General features: G+C 57.1%; 1 protein-coding gene across 2 annotated transcripts in view; it reads left to right on the forward strand.

Moving 5' to 3' along the window:
- HTT (huntingtin) overlaps positions 1-13,570 on the forward strand; it is a 165,542-nt gene extending 151,972 nt beyond the window's left edge. For both annotated transcript variants that reach the window (XM_054486641.2, XM_063664445.1), the window contains 10 exons: positions 1,822-1,952; positions 2,087-2,216; positions 2,736-2,891; positions 5,991-6,181; positions 8,185-8,299; positions 8,466-8,679; positions 9,053-9,158; positions 11,295-11,457; positions 11,666-11,826; positions 12,758-13,570. In XM_054486641.2, coding sequence (XP_054342616.1) covers positions 1,822-1,952; positions 2,087-2,216; positions 2,736-2,891; positions 5,991-6,181; positions 8,185-8,299; positions 8,466-8,679; positions 9,053-9,158; positions 11,295-11,457; positions 11,666-11,826; positions 12,758-12,971 — 1,581 coding nt within the window. In that variant the 3' untranslated portion in view covers positions 12,972-13,570. The remainder of the gene's footprint in view (positions 1-1,821; positions 1,953-2,086; positions 2,217-2,735; positions 2,892-5,990; positions 6,182-8,184; positions 8,300-8,465; positions 8,680-9,052; positions 9,159-11,294; positions 11,458-11,665; positions 11,827-12,757) is intronic.
- Positions 13,571-14,494: the final 924 nt, after the last annotated feature.

The raw sequence follows: 14,494 nt of genomic DNA on the forward strand, positions 1-14,494 counted from the left end.
TTCTGGGGGGGAGCCCAGTGTGCAGGCACACAGCTCGGCCACTTCCTAGCAGGTCACGTTGGTCTGTGCTTCTGTTTTCTCCTCAGATAAGTGAAGGGATTCAAGGGTCTGGGCGTGGTGGCTCACACCTGTAATCTATAACATTTTAGGAGGCTGAGGCAGGAGGCTCACCTGAGCTCAGGAGGTTGAGGCTGCAGTGAGCCATGATTGCACCACTGCACTCCAGCCTGGGCAACAGACCAGTAGTCTGTCACTTAAAAAAAAATGTAAACAGAAACATAGGGCCATTTGCATATGATGGCACATGGCGTGGAGCCCTACAGGTGTATGCTGCGGCGGGGCCTGGCTCTGCTGGCCGACTTGCACCTTTCCCTCCACCCCGTGCTGTGTCTTTCTCTCACCGGGTTCCTGGTTTAGTGAAACCAGTTGTGCAGGACAGTTCTCTTTGTAGCTTTTGTTTCCGTGGAAATGGGTCAGAATATGGTGTTTAGAAACATTTATGAGCTCTGAGAGTTTCCTCTTCTGAGTTCCTGGCCTGCAGCCTTCACAGCAGAAAACCCTGTGATGTCACACACCTGTTTCTTTTCCCTGCTCTCTGCCTGTACTGTCCTGTTTTGTGCCTGCCGGGTTCAGTGACAGGAAGCAGGGAGCTACTGGACCAGCCTGTATTTTTCTAGACATAGTTGGAAAAAGAAGTCACACTCTTCTGTCCTTTCACCTTTGACAGATGTTTCCACCCCAAGATAAGTGAAAATGGCCGATAGGATGCACTGTATTTTTCATGGAAGTGTTTCTGAAGGGCAGGCTAAGAGTAAGAGGCCTGGGCTCACTGGGTGCCTCTGGCCTTGTCCTGGGCCCGGGGAGACTGGTCTGTGCCCGAGATATTCCCTATTCCCCCCCACCCCACTGCATTTGCCCACATCTTTCGATGTTTGCGTTGTGTCCAGCGTCTGCAAACCAACTGTCATGGGATCATACTGGGGCTGAAGTACGGTCCCACTCCTGCCCTGTCTGGGGCTGAAGTACAGTGCCACCCCTGCCCTGTCTGGGATGTTCAGCCTCTAGATGCCACTGGACTGAGCCACTACTTGCTTTTGGGAAAGAGGGGTGGGGGTTAGGGGTCTGGGCGAGGGGAGTGCAGGGGCTGCTCCTTGGCCTGAGAGTTGTTCATACAGACTCCTCACCCACTCCCTGCAGGGTGCTGGGTCCCAGGGGGGAAATGGCCCTTGGTGCCAAGAACATGAGTTGGGGCTAGTGCCAGTGATGATGGAGAACAGCTTTTTATGGGCACACAGCCCACAGCACTGTGCCAAGTGCTCGAGGCTTCCAGAGAACCAGGCAGAAAGGAGGACAGTCGAGGTGTGCTGACTGTGTGGTGGCTGCGTGATCTAGAGCGCGGGTCACAAAGGTGCGAGGGAGCTCTGGCCTGGGGTTTACCACAATGACTGCCAGTGAGGGAGACTGGAAAAGGAATCCCACGTATTGGTTCCGTGTTTTGGGGACTCCATTCAGATGTCACTTAGGAGTGAAAGCGTCCCTTCGTAGAGCCTCTTTCTGTGTCACCCTCCTCAGCTGCTCCTGAGGTTGACTGGCCCCTGATTTGTGCCTTTAGCATGTGCTGGAGCTTCCCGGCAGCTGTCCAGCCCCTGCCCCACCCTCTCTGTGGGCTCCCTTGCCCATAACCTGGGGTGTCTGAACGACCCTTGCTAAGGGGGAGACTGTTCGACGGTAGGCATGTGCTGAGTCCCAGGGGCCGTACCCACCCACCAGGAGCCTGGCACTGTGGCCGCAGCACTGAGCAGTGCCCCCTTTCTGTGGCAGGTGTCCATCCACTCCATGTGGCTGGGGAACAGCATCACACCCCTGAGGGAGGAAGAATGGGACGAGGAAGAGGAGGAGGAGGCCGATGCCCCCGCACCTTCGTCACCACCCACGTCTCCAGTCAACTCCAGGTTTTCCAATGGCCTTTTTCTTTTTTACAGAAATTTGAAATTTCTTATCAGTCATTTGATTTGTTTGAGGTGCTTCTTGAAATGAGCCTCTCATCTCATGTACCTGGAAAATACCCATCTCGCATATTCCACAGGAAACACCGGGCTGGAGTTGACATCCACTCCTGTTCGCAGTTTTTGCTTGAGTTGTACAGCCGCTGGATCCTGCCGTCCAGCTCAGCCAGGAGGACCCCGGCCATCCTGATCAGTGAGGTGGTCCGATCCGTAAGTGAGCCTTCCCATTCCCCTCACACCCGCACGTGCCACACGCACCACACGCACCACACACACCACACACACACACCACACACACCCCACACACCACACACATGCCACATGCACACACACCACACATGCACCACATGCACCATACACACAACACATACAGCACACACACACACGCCACACCACATACATGCCACATGTATGCACATGTATACACACCCCACGCCACTCGCACACCACGTGCACGCACACACCACATGCACACACACCACACACGCACACACACGTCACATACGCCACACGTACACACCATACACAGACCGTACATGCACCACGTGTACCACGCACCCACACAGACACACCACACGCATACACCACACACGCACACATGCGTCCCACACAGTAATGTCTGTTGGGTGTAAGAACACAACTTGCCAGTAGTAGCAGCATTCTGGATGCGTTTCCTGGATTCTAACAGCGCGACTCTCCCCTTGCTGTCCTGGTGTCCCGCATCTCCAGCTTCTAGTGGTCTCAGACTTGTTCACTGAGCGCAACCAGTTTGAGCTGATGTATGTGACGCTGACAGAACTGCGAAGGGTGCACCCTTCAGAAGACGAGATCCTCGCTCAGTACCTGGTGCCTGCCACCTGCAAGGCAGCTGCTGTCCTTGGGATGGTAAGTGACAGGTGGCACAGAGGTTCCTGTGCTGAAGCCACGGGGGTCCATCTGCCTTGGGACCTGGTGTTGGCCAGAGGTGCCGGGTGCAGCTGCCTCCTTCCAAGAGTTGACCCGAACTGGACTCCACGGCCCGCGTGAGCTGCAGTGCTTCTCAGCTGGAAGGGGTTCAGCGACGGTCAGAGCCATCCACAGGTCACTGTGATGTGGGTCGTGGCGACCAAGCCGTGGTTTGGGGTCCCGTATCCCTGGGCTTGTGACATCATTGTAGTAGCCCATACCCACAGAACCATGGTGTGTGGTGGCGCTGAGGCATCGTAGATGGTGGAAACGCGACTGGCTTCCCCATGCTCTGCCCTGAGGCCTGACTGCCTCACTCCCCTTCTCAGTTATGTTCCAGGCCCCCGAGCTTCCTGGCTGGACAGCTTCTCTCCTGGGAGCCGTTTTGCCACAGTGACCCTGTGTTTCCTGTCCCAAATCTGGGTGCCATAGTCTCTTCTTAGCATGGCGGTTGTCTTGGTCTGTTTTGGCTGCTACCACAAGTTGCCTTAGACTGGGCAGTTTATGAACAGTGGAAACTTACTTCTCACCGCTCTGCAGGCTGAAGTTCATGGCCGAGGTGCCAGCAGATTTGGTGTCTGGTGAGGGCCGCTCTCTGCTTCATAGATGGCATCTTCTCACTGCGTCCTCATGGTGGAGGGAGTGAACAAGCTCCCTCAGGCCTTCTAGAAGGGCCCCAATCCACAAGGGCTCTCCCCTCATGACCTCATCACCTCCCAAGGCCGCACCTTCTTGTACTGTGGCACTGCAAATTAGGTGTCAGTGTAGGAGTTTCGGGAGGGATACAAACATTCAGACCATCCCAAGGGTCAAGTGTTCATCCTCTTGAGCTCCTCCTTATTCTGCTTCTGGTTTATGAGGATTCAGCCAGTGCAGCATGGTACCTGTGTTCTGTGGCACATCACCACACGGTGTCTGCCAAGCATCCATCACCTGCACACATGAAATCGTTGCCCGTGGGTCCCGACATCTGGCGAAGCATATTCAAGGATGTCAGAACTGTCAGAGCTGGCGCCTCTGGTTCTTTGTCATGTGGCATTACCTAGTAATCCATTTAATGATAGCAATGGAAACTCGTTTCTTCAGCAAACACCTGAGTGGCTGCCGTGTGCCAGCCGTCTGGGGCCCTTGGTGAGAATGGCATGGTGGTGCCCATCAGGGCCTGCCTACCCCGTGCTCTGGATGGGCTCCTGTCTGTCAGTAATGACAATGCTGTCATGACGGTGATGATTTTTTTTGCCATCACTCCAGCCGCTAACATTTGCGGAGCTCTTCCTCCTGTACCCCCACCTGACAAAGGCACCCTTAGGCGGCCAAGGTCAGAGGTTAGCTGGCTTGTCTAGGTCACACAAAATGCAGCAGAGGTTGGGGTGAGCCCATGTCCGTGACCTGGGGCCTGACTCCCTCTCTGCAAGGCTTGACCGCTCTTGCCTAGACTCTGTCCTCCCCGAGCCCAGACGCCAGTCGTCTTCCCTTGGGGGTGGCCTTTAGCCTGGTGCCATTCTGGTGACTCAGCAGCCGTCCAGGGGGTGGAAACAATGAGTGTGTGGGTTCCCTGTGTGAGCATCTCTCTTCACTGCGAACACCCTCTGGGTGTTGCCCACATGATATCAAAGCGGCTCTTGGAAGGGGTCCTTCTCCTTTGTGGGGAGTTTCAGCTGCTGGGCTAACTTGAATTGTAACTGTGGTTTTGTGCTCAGGCCCAGATTCCCCTAGGCAAGTGTTGTGCCATCAGTAATCAAATGAGAAATAATCATTTTGAAAAGCAGATCCTAAGGCAGGATGGTCATGGACACTAACTCCCAGCTCTGTGTGCACTCATGCTTTCTTGAAGATGATCATCCTCTGTGAAGGTTTTCAGCGTGTCATGCTTGGTACCAACGTGTCCAGAGCATGTCGTTTTGAGGTATTTGCTCACTGTTGTGAAATCTGTGCCACCTGAGAGCAGGTCCTGATGTGGGACTTTCAGAAGTGGGACCTGGGGCCGTGGGAGCGCAGTCTTTAGGGAGGTGCCGCGTGGCATTGTGCGTGTGAGGGGATAGCACAGGGTGAGGTGGGGGCCCAAGAAGGAAGTGATCCACAAAGAACAGCCTCCTCTTTCGGTCCTCGTTCCTGGGATGGGTGGGAGTGGCTTCTGTGTCTTCCGGTCATTTCCCCTGTGGAGAGGCTCCTACCACTGCCGAGAACCTCATCATTCCACAAAAACAAGAGGCTGCCTGGCCATCCAGCGCTCCGTGGGAATTCTGTATCCCCATGGGCTTGGGCTGAAGGAGGGTGACATTCCTTGCTGACTTCTGCAGGGGTCTCCTCGCTGTTAAAGAGCAGATTGAAAGTGAAGAATGTGGGCTAAGTGTTTAGGTCGATATTTAACCCTGCTAGGTTTTGGATACTAAGTGAAATTGAGGCCATTTTGGTTGAAGTTGGCAGAAACCACTATCAGGGATCCCCAAGACTACCCCCAGGCTTTTCTAGAAAGACTCTCAGCTAAGTTCTGTTACGGTAAAAGCACACAAAACAAAATCAGCAAAGAAAATCAGCAAGGGCAGAGGCCCATAGGGCGATGTCCCGAGGACACCAGGCTCGAGCTTCCAGAATCCTCTCCCAGCGGGGTCGTGCAGGACGTACTTAACTCCCCGCACAGTGAGCCGTGACAACGCGTGTGCAGTGTCGTCACCAAGGAAGCCCACTAGAGACTCGGTGCCAGGGTTTTTACTGGGGGCTGGGCACATGGGCACCCTCTGCCTGCCTTGTGCCCAGACTCTGGACTCCCAGAGGGAAGGCAAGTTCTCAGCACAAACCCTGGTGCCCACACAAGCAGCTGAGCACAGGGAGCCCCTCCTCAGTGAGGACAGTGGGCACCATCCCGACACCAGCCAGGGGCCAGCCTTGCACACAGACCTCTCAGGATGGTCTCCAGCCTGCTGTGTAGTCTCTTCTGCACACAAGCATGAGGGCAGCACCCCCGCCTCGGCTGTGGGGAGGAGCCACTGGGACGTGAGCTCTGGTGGCATGCAGCAGCTTTTGTCTGTGTGTGCCTAGGACAAGGCCGTGGCGGAGCCTGTCAGCCGCCTGCTGGAGAGCACGCTCAGGAGCAGCCACCTGCCCAGCAGGGTCGGAGCGCTGCACGGCGTCCTCTATGTGCTGGAGTGCGACCTGCTGGACGACACCGCCAAGCAGCTCATCCCAGTCATCAGCGACTATCTCCTCTCCAACCTGAAAGGGATCGCCCAGTGAGTGGGAGCCTGGCTGGGACTGGGGCGGGGGTCTCAGAATGAGCGGTGAAGGAAGCAGCGTCACCCTCTCCAAGTGCCCAGGCCCCTGGCCAGATGGCAGGCAGGTATCAGTGGGAACCCAGGTGGGCGCCATGGCTGAGGTCGGTGAGACGCAAGGGCACAGGTGCGTCCTAGAGGCTTCCTTGGGCACCCCCAGCGAGCTGGACCTCTCACCTCTGCTGCTGTCTCATGTGGCGCTTAGCACACTCCCCCACGTGCCCATTCCTGACTCTGCTCTCGAGGCCATCGGCTCTCGTTCTCTGCTCCCAGAACCCTGTTATTACCCAGGCCAGCCTCCTCTCTGCACCTTCTCCACCCTGGCCCAGCACCTCCCTCTTGTTTCCACTGTGATTCTGACCTCACCTTATCTTAAAGCTGCTGGGTGGCAGGTTCTGTACAGATGTGTCCTTGACAAAGCACGGCTGGTGCCACAACTCCTTAGCAAGCAAGTCAGGCTCTTCACAATGATGTCTTACAAGCGCGGAGGTTCTCTGTGACACCCTGGTCTCACCTCCAGTCTCCCAGAGTCGCAGAGGCTTTAGCAGAGGTGGGCCCAGCCTCTCTGAGTCATAGGTGTCTGCACACGGGAGCTGTCTTTAGAGGGAGGGTGGAATTTCATCAGCCACCCACATCGGGGAGTTGAGGGCAAGAATTAGGAGCAAAGATGGGAAGGAGTCTGGGAGGAATGGCCAATGATCCCCTCTGACAAGTGGGCAGGAAATAGGGGCTAGGTCAAAGTTGAGTGGAAGACCTGGAGGGAGACGGGAAGGTCTCTGTAGGCACAGTTCAGACAGGAGGGAGGTGTGAGCCAGGGCACATGCCGGTGGCCATCTGGCAGGATTTGGGGACATGCTGGAGCAGGGACAGCGGCTCATCAGGGGCCATTGCCCTCATCCAGGCCAGAGTGTCACAAGCCCGTGGGGAGGCCCTTCTCGCCTGTCATCCTTGCTGGGCAGTGGGTGCTGTGCTAGCAGGACAGGTGGACGGCTGGCAACTGTCTCTGCATCCCTGGAGCCTGGCATAGGGCCAAGTCACATGGGACACAGGCCTGCAAATCAGGCACATATGTTGGTGCAGCGATGTGATTTTGGGGGACAGCCCCAGACACAGACCAAAACCCTGCCTGTGCTGGTGTGTTGGGCTGTTCTATGGCTCTTGCTGTGGGTGTGGAGGACTCAGGGAAGGAGAGTTGAGGTGGTCCAGGAGTTGCGTTTGGGATGCAGAGAGCTTGTGGCATCCAGGTAGAAATGGCGCGTGGGGCTGACCTCAGCGCTATGGGCAGAGGGGCCGTGTCATGTGCCTCCGAGGTGGAGGTGGGACCACGTGGTGACAGAAGGTAGAAATGGCGCCTGGGGCTGACCTCAGCGCCATGAGCAGAGGGGCCGTGTCATGTGCCTCCGAGGTGGAGGTGGGACCACGTGGTGACAGATGTATGCATCACTGGGCACGTTTCTGTGGGTGTAGGGGGGCATCGTGTTGGCTCCTCTGTTCACAGTGGCCACTCATTCAGTCCCTGGCTATCAGGTCCTCACTGTGCCACCGTCGGGGAAGGCAGGCGCCATCGGGGATCACACAAGGCAGCACGTGCCATGAAGGAAAAGCACAGAGCACTCAGGAAGTAGAGGGGACTGGCCTGGGGTGTGGGAATCTAGGGCCTCGTCGAGGGACAGAGAGAGGAAGTGTGTGGTGGCCAGCACGGAGGTGGCCACAGGGGAGGCTGAGTCAGGCCGAGAGGGCAGGGCGTGGGGGAGGTAGACGGGCTCAGCCACCCAGGGAGTGGTCGAGCAGAGGCTGAAGGGTCAGGCCAGGTTGCAGGGGCCTGGGGAGCCACGCAGGGTAGGCGCTCCCAGGAGCCAGCCTGGCCCATAGCTCTACACTGTCGCGTGGAGCCGGACGTGCTGTAAAGCCCACTCCATGTTGGATGGGGGTGGCTGAGCCTGGCTGCCGTCTCCCCTTTTCAGCTGCGTGAACATTCACAGCCAGCAGCACGTACTGGTCATGTGTGCCACTGCGTTTTACCTGATTGAGAACTATCCTCTGGACGTAGGGCCGGAATTTTCAGCATCAATAATACAGGTGAGTGGGCCCTGGCTGTCTTCCTCTGCACACGGGGAGTGGGCTTCCCTTCTCTTTTCCTTACAGGATCATACCAGTGGGCCAGTTTTGACTTGGTGGGGAGGAGGCATGAACACCTGAGACTGTGCAGCGATTCATTGACACAGAGGCCTTTCTCCCTGTGCAGATGTGTGGGGTGATGCTGTCCGGAAGTGAGGAGTCCACCCCCTCCATCATTTATCACTGTGCCCTCAGAGGCCTGGAGCGCCTCCTGCTCTCTGAGCAGCTCTCCCGCCTGGATGCAGAATCGCTGGTCAAGCTGAGTGTGGACAGAGTGAACGTGCACAGCCCGCACCGGGCCATGGCGGCTCTGGGCCTGATGCTCACCTGCATGTACACAGGTGAGCATGTACACGGTGCCTGTAAGGCCAGCCCAAGTCCTGTTCAAGGGAGGCAGGAGCATGCTCACTCAAGGGACCTAAACTAGGTGCCCTCTGATTTGACACTTCCGGTGTTGCCTCAAGCCGGCCCCGTCACCTTGCAAGAGAGGCTCTGGAGCCCCCAGGGCTGGAGTACCTGGTCAGGGTTGACCATCCCTCTGGTCACTCATCCCATGTGGCTGAGCTGGGCTCGGTCCTGGGCTAGCAAGGGGCTCATATCATCTGCTTTCAGATCTTCTCCAGGGACTCACTGGACTCCTGTGTACAAAGCACTGTCTACAGAGCCTATTGGGTTGTATAGAGGTAACTTTCGTACTGAACACTTTTGTTACAGGAAAGGAGAAAGTCAGTCCGGGTAGAACTTCAGACCCTAATCCTGCAGCCCCAGACAGCGAGTCAGTGATTGTTGCTATGGAGCGGGTATCTGTTCTTTTTGATAGGTAAGAAGCGAAGCCCCATCCCTCAGCCGTTAGCTTCCCTAGAACTTTGGCCTGAAGCTGTGCTTTTGTGTGTGTCCGCTGATCCTCTGGCGCTGTTGCTGGAGTGCCGCCAGTGATTCCCCACCACAGCCTGACCATGGGCTGCCTTGGCTCAGGGTTCCACTGGCGAGCTGGTGGTCCTTGGACCCCAGCACTCAGGTGTAGCGTTGACCAGTTCCAAGGTTGTCCCAGCACCTGCCCATCTCTCCTGAGGGCTCAGGGACAGTACCTGGCAGTTAGGGGTGTGGCAGGGGGCAGGAATGACCAGCCTCTGGGAGGGTGGGGCAGAAGCCTGTACAGTGAGGAGGAGTTGGCTCAGCCTGGCTGCCTGTCGTGAGAGGGGAGCCCACGGGGCCGTGGGAGGGGGGCCGTGGTGCCTGTGAGCAGGGTGAGGAGCAGTGGCAGGGGGATGAAGGTGGAACCCACACATGCATCTTTGAGACCCGTGTGGTCAGTGGCTTCTCCCCACCCACTGCTGTGCGTGCATTTGTGTTTAGAATTGGCTTCACTCACCTGCTCTGGAAGTGGGTTAGGAGCTTCATAGGGCTTCATAGGGCTTTTTCTCAAGGACAGGGGCTCCTGATTTCCTCTCAGGCCTCAGTCCTGACGACATGGTGGATCTGGAGCCTTGTTGCACTGCCTTGCCTGTGCTCTCCAATCAGGGTTGCCAGTGGGGAGCCATTTGGCTTTTCTCAAGAGCATACTCAGGTGGACCTTGCTCCACTCTTTGGCCAGATGAGGTATTCTCATCAAGCCTGTGCTGGTCTGTTTTCATGTTGATTTTTTTTTTTTCTTTTTTTTTTTTTGAGACGGAGTTTTTTCCTTGTCACCCAGGCTGGAGTGCAATGGCGTTATCTCGGCTCACTGCAACCTCCGCCTCCCGGGTTCAAGTGATTCTCCTGCCTCAGCCTCCCTAGTAGCTGGAATTACAGGCACGCACCACCACGCCCTGCTAATTTTTGTGTTTTTAGTAGAGACGGGGTTTCACCGTGTTGGCTGGGCTGGTCTCGAACTCCTGAACTCAAGTGATCCACCCTCCTTGGCCTCCCAAAGTGCTGGGATTGCAGGCGTGAGCCACCGTGCCTGGCCCCCATGTTGATTTTTAAATGCATCTCCCTCATTCTTCAGTCCCCACATGCTCACTGAGCACCACTGCGGCTGGCAGATGGGCACAGGGAGGCGCCATGACCAGTCCTGGCCTTCAAGGGGCTTGTGGTCTAGTGGGCCCAATGCTAGGTGGCGAGTGCTCCAGAGAGTGTGGTGCACACCTTCTGCTCGACCGCTCTCCAGACACCACAGGGAGGCACCTCGGAGCTGACCACAGATTTCTCTTTGTGGAGCAGTGTCTTCAGAGCGGCTGCCTTGCCACTGCTGGGTGAGGGTCTGTGGGCGGGTAGAGCCAGGAGCACCTGTGAGGCAGTGCACTGCCATTTTCTTAGCTGCTTCCCGCGTGTCTCAGTTACACACGGCTGACATATGTGCACTGATGAGACGGGAACATGATGGTTGCTTTTCAGCACTGAAAAGGATACTGCTCAGGGGGCGTGTTTCAGGATCTGGTTAGGAAAGAAGCAGCGAGAGCACAGATGGGGCCCTGTGTGATAACAAGAAAAAAGTCCCGGTTGACAACAGTGCTACGAAGCGTTAGAACGCATGGGAATGTTTGTGGAGCATTTGCATGTGGATAGCAGCAAAAACATAATGGGGACCGTTCTTTTGTTATGATTTTTAAAAATTTCTTTTGTAATGTCCTTCCCGCTGCGCCATTTCTGCGTATTCCTTTACGTAGCTTTCAAACTCCTCTTAGGATTTCTGGTCCCTACAGGGCGTGGGAGCCCAGAGCCTGTGCCGAGCAGCGTGTCTCCACGAGCTGGACAGAGGAAGAGCTGGGGTTTTGCCTTTTTAGTCTCAAAATTCATATTCCAGTTGCTTAGGCTCTGACTTTCCCCACTTGGAAAGTCCCTCACGGCTGAGGGTACCTCCCAGCCCTGATTGCACATCGGCATTTTCCCCAGTATTAGAGCCAAGGCCCTCCACGGGCAGGTGGGGCAGCTGTGGGAGCTGGTGCCAGTCTCTGACCTGTGTCCCTCCTCCCAGGATCAGGAAAGGCTTTCCTTGTGAAGCCAGAGTGGTGGCCAGGATCCTGCCCCAGTTTCTAGATGACTTCTTCCCACCCCAGGACATCATGAACAAAGTCATCGGAGAGTTTCTGTCCAACCAGCAGCCATACCCCCAGTTCATGGCCACCGTGGTGTATCAGGTGAGGTTGCATGTGGGATGGCAATGGGGTGGGAAAGCCTGGAGGTGGAGTCACCTCCGACTTCCCAGCAGATTCACCAGCAGAGCCCACCTCCTCCCCTTTAAAGCAGCAATGCCTCTGGCCCCCACCCCACCCCCACCACCCAGGCACAGCAGGTGCTTCCTGCCCCCCCAGCCCTGACACTCAGGCGCCTGCTTGCTCCTTGCAGGTGTTTCAGACTCTGCACAGCACCGGGCAGTCGTCCATGGTCCGGGACTGGGTCATGCTGTCCCTCTCCAACTTCACGCAGAGGACCCCGGTCGCCATGGCCACGTGGAGCCTCTCCTGCTTCTTCGTCAGCGCGTCCACCAGCCCGTGGGTTGCGGCGATGTATCCTCTCTGGGTCCCTAGTCCTGGCCCCGTTTCCCTCGTCAACACCGAGGCTCATGTTTCATGATAAGGTTTTGAAACCTAACCTTTGCAAAAACCCCACAGATGCCAAGGTGATAGGCCCTCAGCCACAGGGAAGTAAAATGCTGACAGGGATACAGAAAGGAGCACATCCAGACATTTGCTGACCAGGGCCTCTCAGAGAGGCCCGTGTATGGCAGGAGGGTCGCAGCTGAGGGGCCCTTCTGTGGAGGGCCTGGGTGAGGGGAGCGAGGCTGGGCGGTGGTCTCTGCAGACGCCTGTGTGTGCAGGCGTCTGCAGCCTCTGCAGAGGCTCTGTGTGGCTGGGCTCCTCCTGACACTGCTTCTCATTAGTTTTGGTCATTGTGCCTAAATCGCCCTCTCGGGGAAAGGCTTAAGTAAAGATCCAGTTCCCACCCCCAGGAGTTTCCCTTTCCACAGCCCTTCCCCAAGACAGACCACAGGAGCCTCCAAGCAGCACGGTTGTCCTGGTGCTGACAGCACAACCTTGCCCGGCGTGCCTGGCACGGCTCTGCCCTCACTGCATTGGAGCAGGGCTAGTGGAGGCCAGCGGGAGCACCGGCCACCAGCGCTGCACAGAGCCAGGCCAGGTGAGTGCTGCCGAGTGGGTGCCCTGCCTGCAGGCCTCCTGCTTCCTTGGCCAGCTCTGCCCAGCTCACTTCTGCCCTGCTGGCCTTCCGGCAGGGCATCTAGCCAGCCAAGGGTTGCAGGAATGGAGGTGGAGGCGCTGCTGCAGCTGGAGGCATCCAGGTGGCCCTTGCGGGGCTCTGCTCGCTCTCCAGGCTCCCTGGACCCCTTTGTAGGCTGTTTCAGGAGAGGAGCTCCCAGGTGAGGACAGGGAGGCAGCATTCCCCTCATTTGCCGGCCTTTTTCCTTAACTCCTGCACCAGCCTCCCACATGTCATCAGCAGGATGGGCAAGCTGGAGCAGGTGGACGTGAACCTTTTCTGCCTGGTCGCCACAGACTTTTACAGACACCAGATAGAGGAGGAGCTCGACCGCAGGGCCTTCCAGTCTGTGTTTGAGGTGGTTGCAGCCCCAGGAAGCCCGTATCACCGGCTGCTGACTTGTTTACGAAATGTCCACAAGGTCACCACCTGCTGAGCGCCATGGTGGGAGAGACTGTGAGGCGGCAGCTGGGGCCGGACCCTTTGGAAGTCTGCGCCCTGTGCCCTGCCTCCACCGAGCCAGCTTGGTCCCTGTGGGCTTCCACACATGCCGCGGGCGGCCAGGCGATGTGCATGTCTCTGCCATGTGGCAGAAGTGCCCTTTGTGGCACAGTGGCCGGGCAGGGAGTGTCTGCAGTCCTGGTGGGCTGAGCCTGAGGCCTTCCAGACAGCAGGAGCAGCTGTGCTGCACGCCATGTGGGTGCCAGGTCCTTTCTCCTGATATTCACCTGTTGGTTGTTGCCAGGTTGCAGCTGCTCTTGCATCTGGGCCAGAAGTCCTCCCTCCTGCAGGCTGGCTGTTGGCCCCTCTGCTGTCCTGCAGTAGAAGGTGCCGTGAGCAGGCTTTGGGAACACTGGCCTGTCTCTCCCCGGTGGGGTGTGCATGCCACGCCCCGTGTCTGGATGCACAGATGCCATGGCGTGTGCTGGGCCAGGGGCTGGGGGTGCTAGACACTCAGCACCATTCTCCCTTCTCTCTTTTCTTCTCAGGATTTAAAATTTAATTATATCAGTAAAGAGATTAATTTTAACGTAACTCTTTCTATGCCCGTGTAAAGTATGTGAATTGCAAGGCCTGTGCTGCATGCGACAGCATCCGGGGAGGTGGACAGGGTCCCCGGCCACGCTCCCTCTCCTGTAGCCACTGGCATAGCCCTCCTGAGCACCCGCTGACATTTCCGTTGTACATGTTCCTGTTTATGCATTCACAAGGTGACTGGGATGCAGAGAGGCATTAGTGTGCAGGTGGCCACAGCAGGACTGAGGACAGGCCCCCATTATCCTAGGGGCGTGCTCACCTGCATCCCCTCCTCCTCGGGCACAGACGACTGTCGTTCTCCACCCACCAGTCAGGGACAGCAGCCTTCCTGTCACTCAGCTGAGAAGGCCAGCCCTCCCTGGCTGTGAGCAGCCTCCCCTGTGCCCAGAGACATGGGCCTCCCGCTCCTGTTCCTTGCTAGCCCTGGGGTGGCGTCTGCCCAGGAGCTGGCTGGCCGGTGTTGGGATCTGCTGCTCCATCGATGCATGCCCCAAGAGTGCCACTGAGCTGTGTTTCGTCTGAGCCTCTCTTGGTCAACAGCAAAGCTTGGTGTCTTGGCACTGTTAGTGACAGAGCCCAGCATCCCCTCTGCCCCCATTCCAGCTGACATCTTGCACGGTGACCCCTTTTAGTCAGGAGAGTGCAGATCTGTGCTCATCAGAGACTGCCCCACGGCCCTGTCAGAGCCGCCACTCCTATCCCCAGGCCAGGTCCCCGGACCAGCCTCCTGTTTGCAGGCCCAGAGGAGCCAAGTCATTAAAATGGAAGTGGATTCTGGATGGCCGGGCTGCTGCTGACATAGGAGCTGGATTTGGGAGCTCTGCTTGCCGACTGGCTGTGAGATAGGGCAGGGGCTCTGCTTCCTCAGTCCTAGAGGCGAGCCAGGCAAGGTTGGCGACTGTCATGTGGCTTGGTTTGGTC

This window comes from Pongo pygmaeus, chromosome 3, assembly GCF_028885625.2.
Source record: "Pongo pygmaeus isolate AG05252 chromosome 3, NHGRI_mPonPyg2-v2.0_pri, whole genome shotgun sequence".
NCBI classification, from domain to species: domain Eukaryota; kingdom Metazoa; phylum Chordata; class Mammalia; order Primates; family Hominidae; genus Pongo; species Pongo pygmaeus.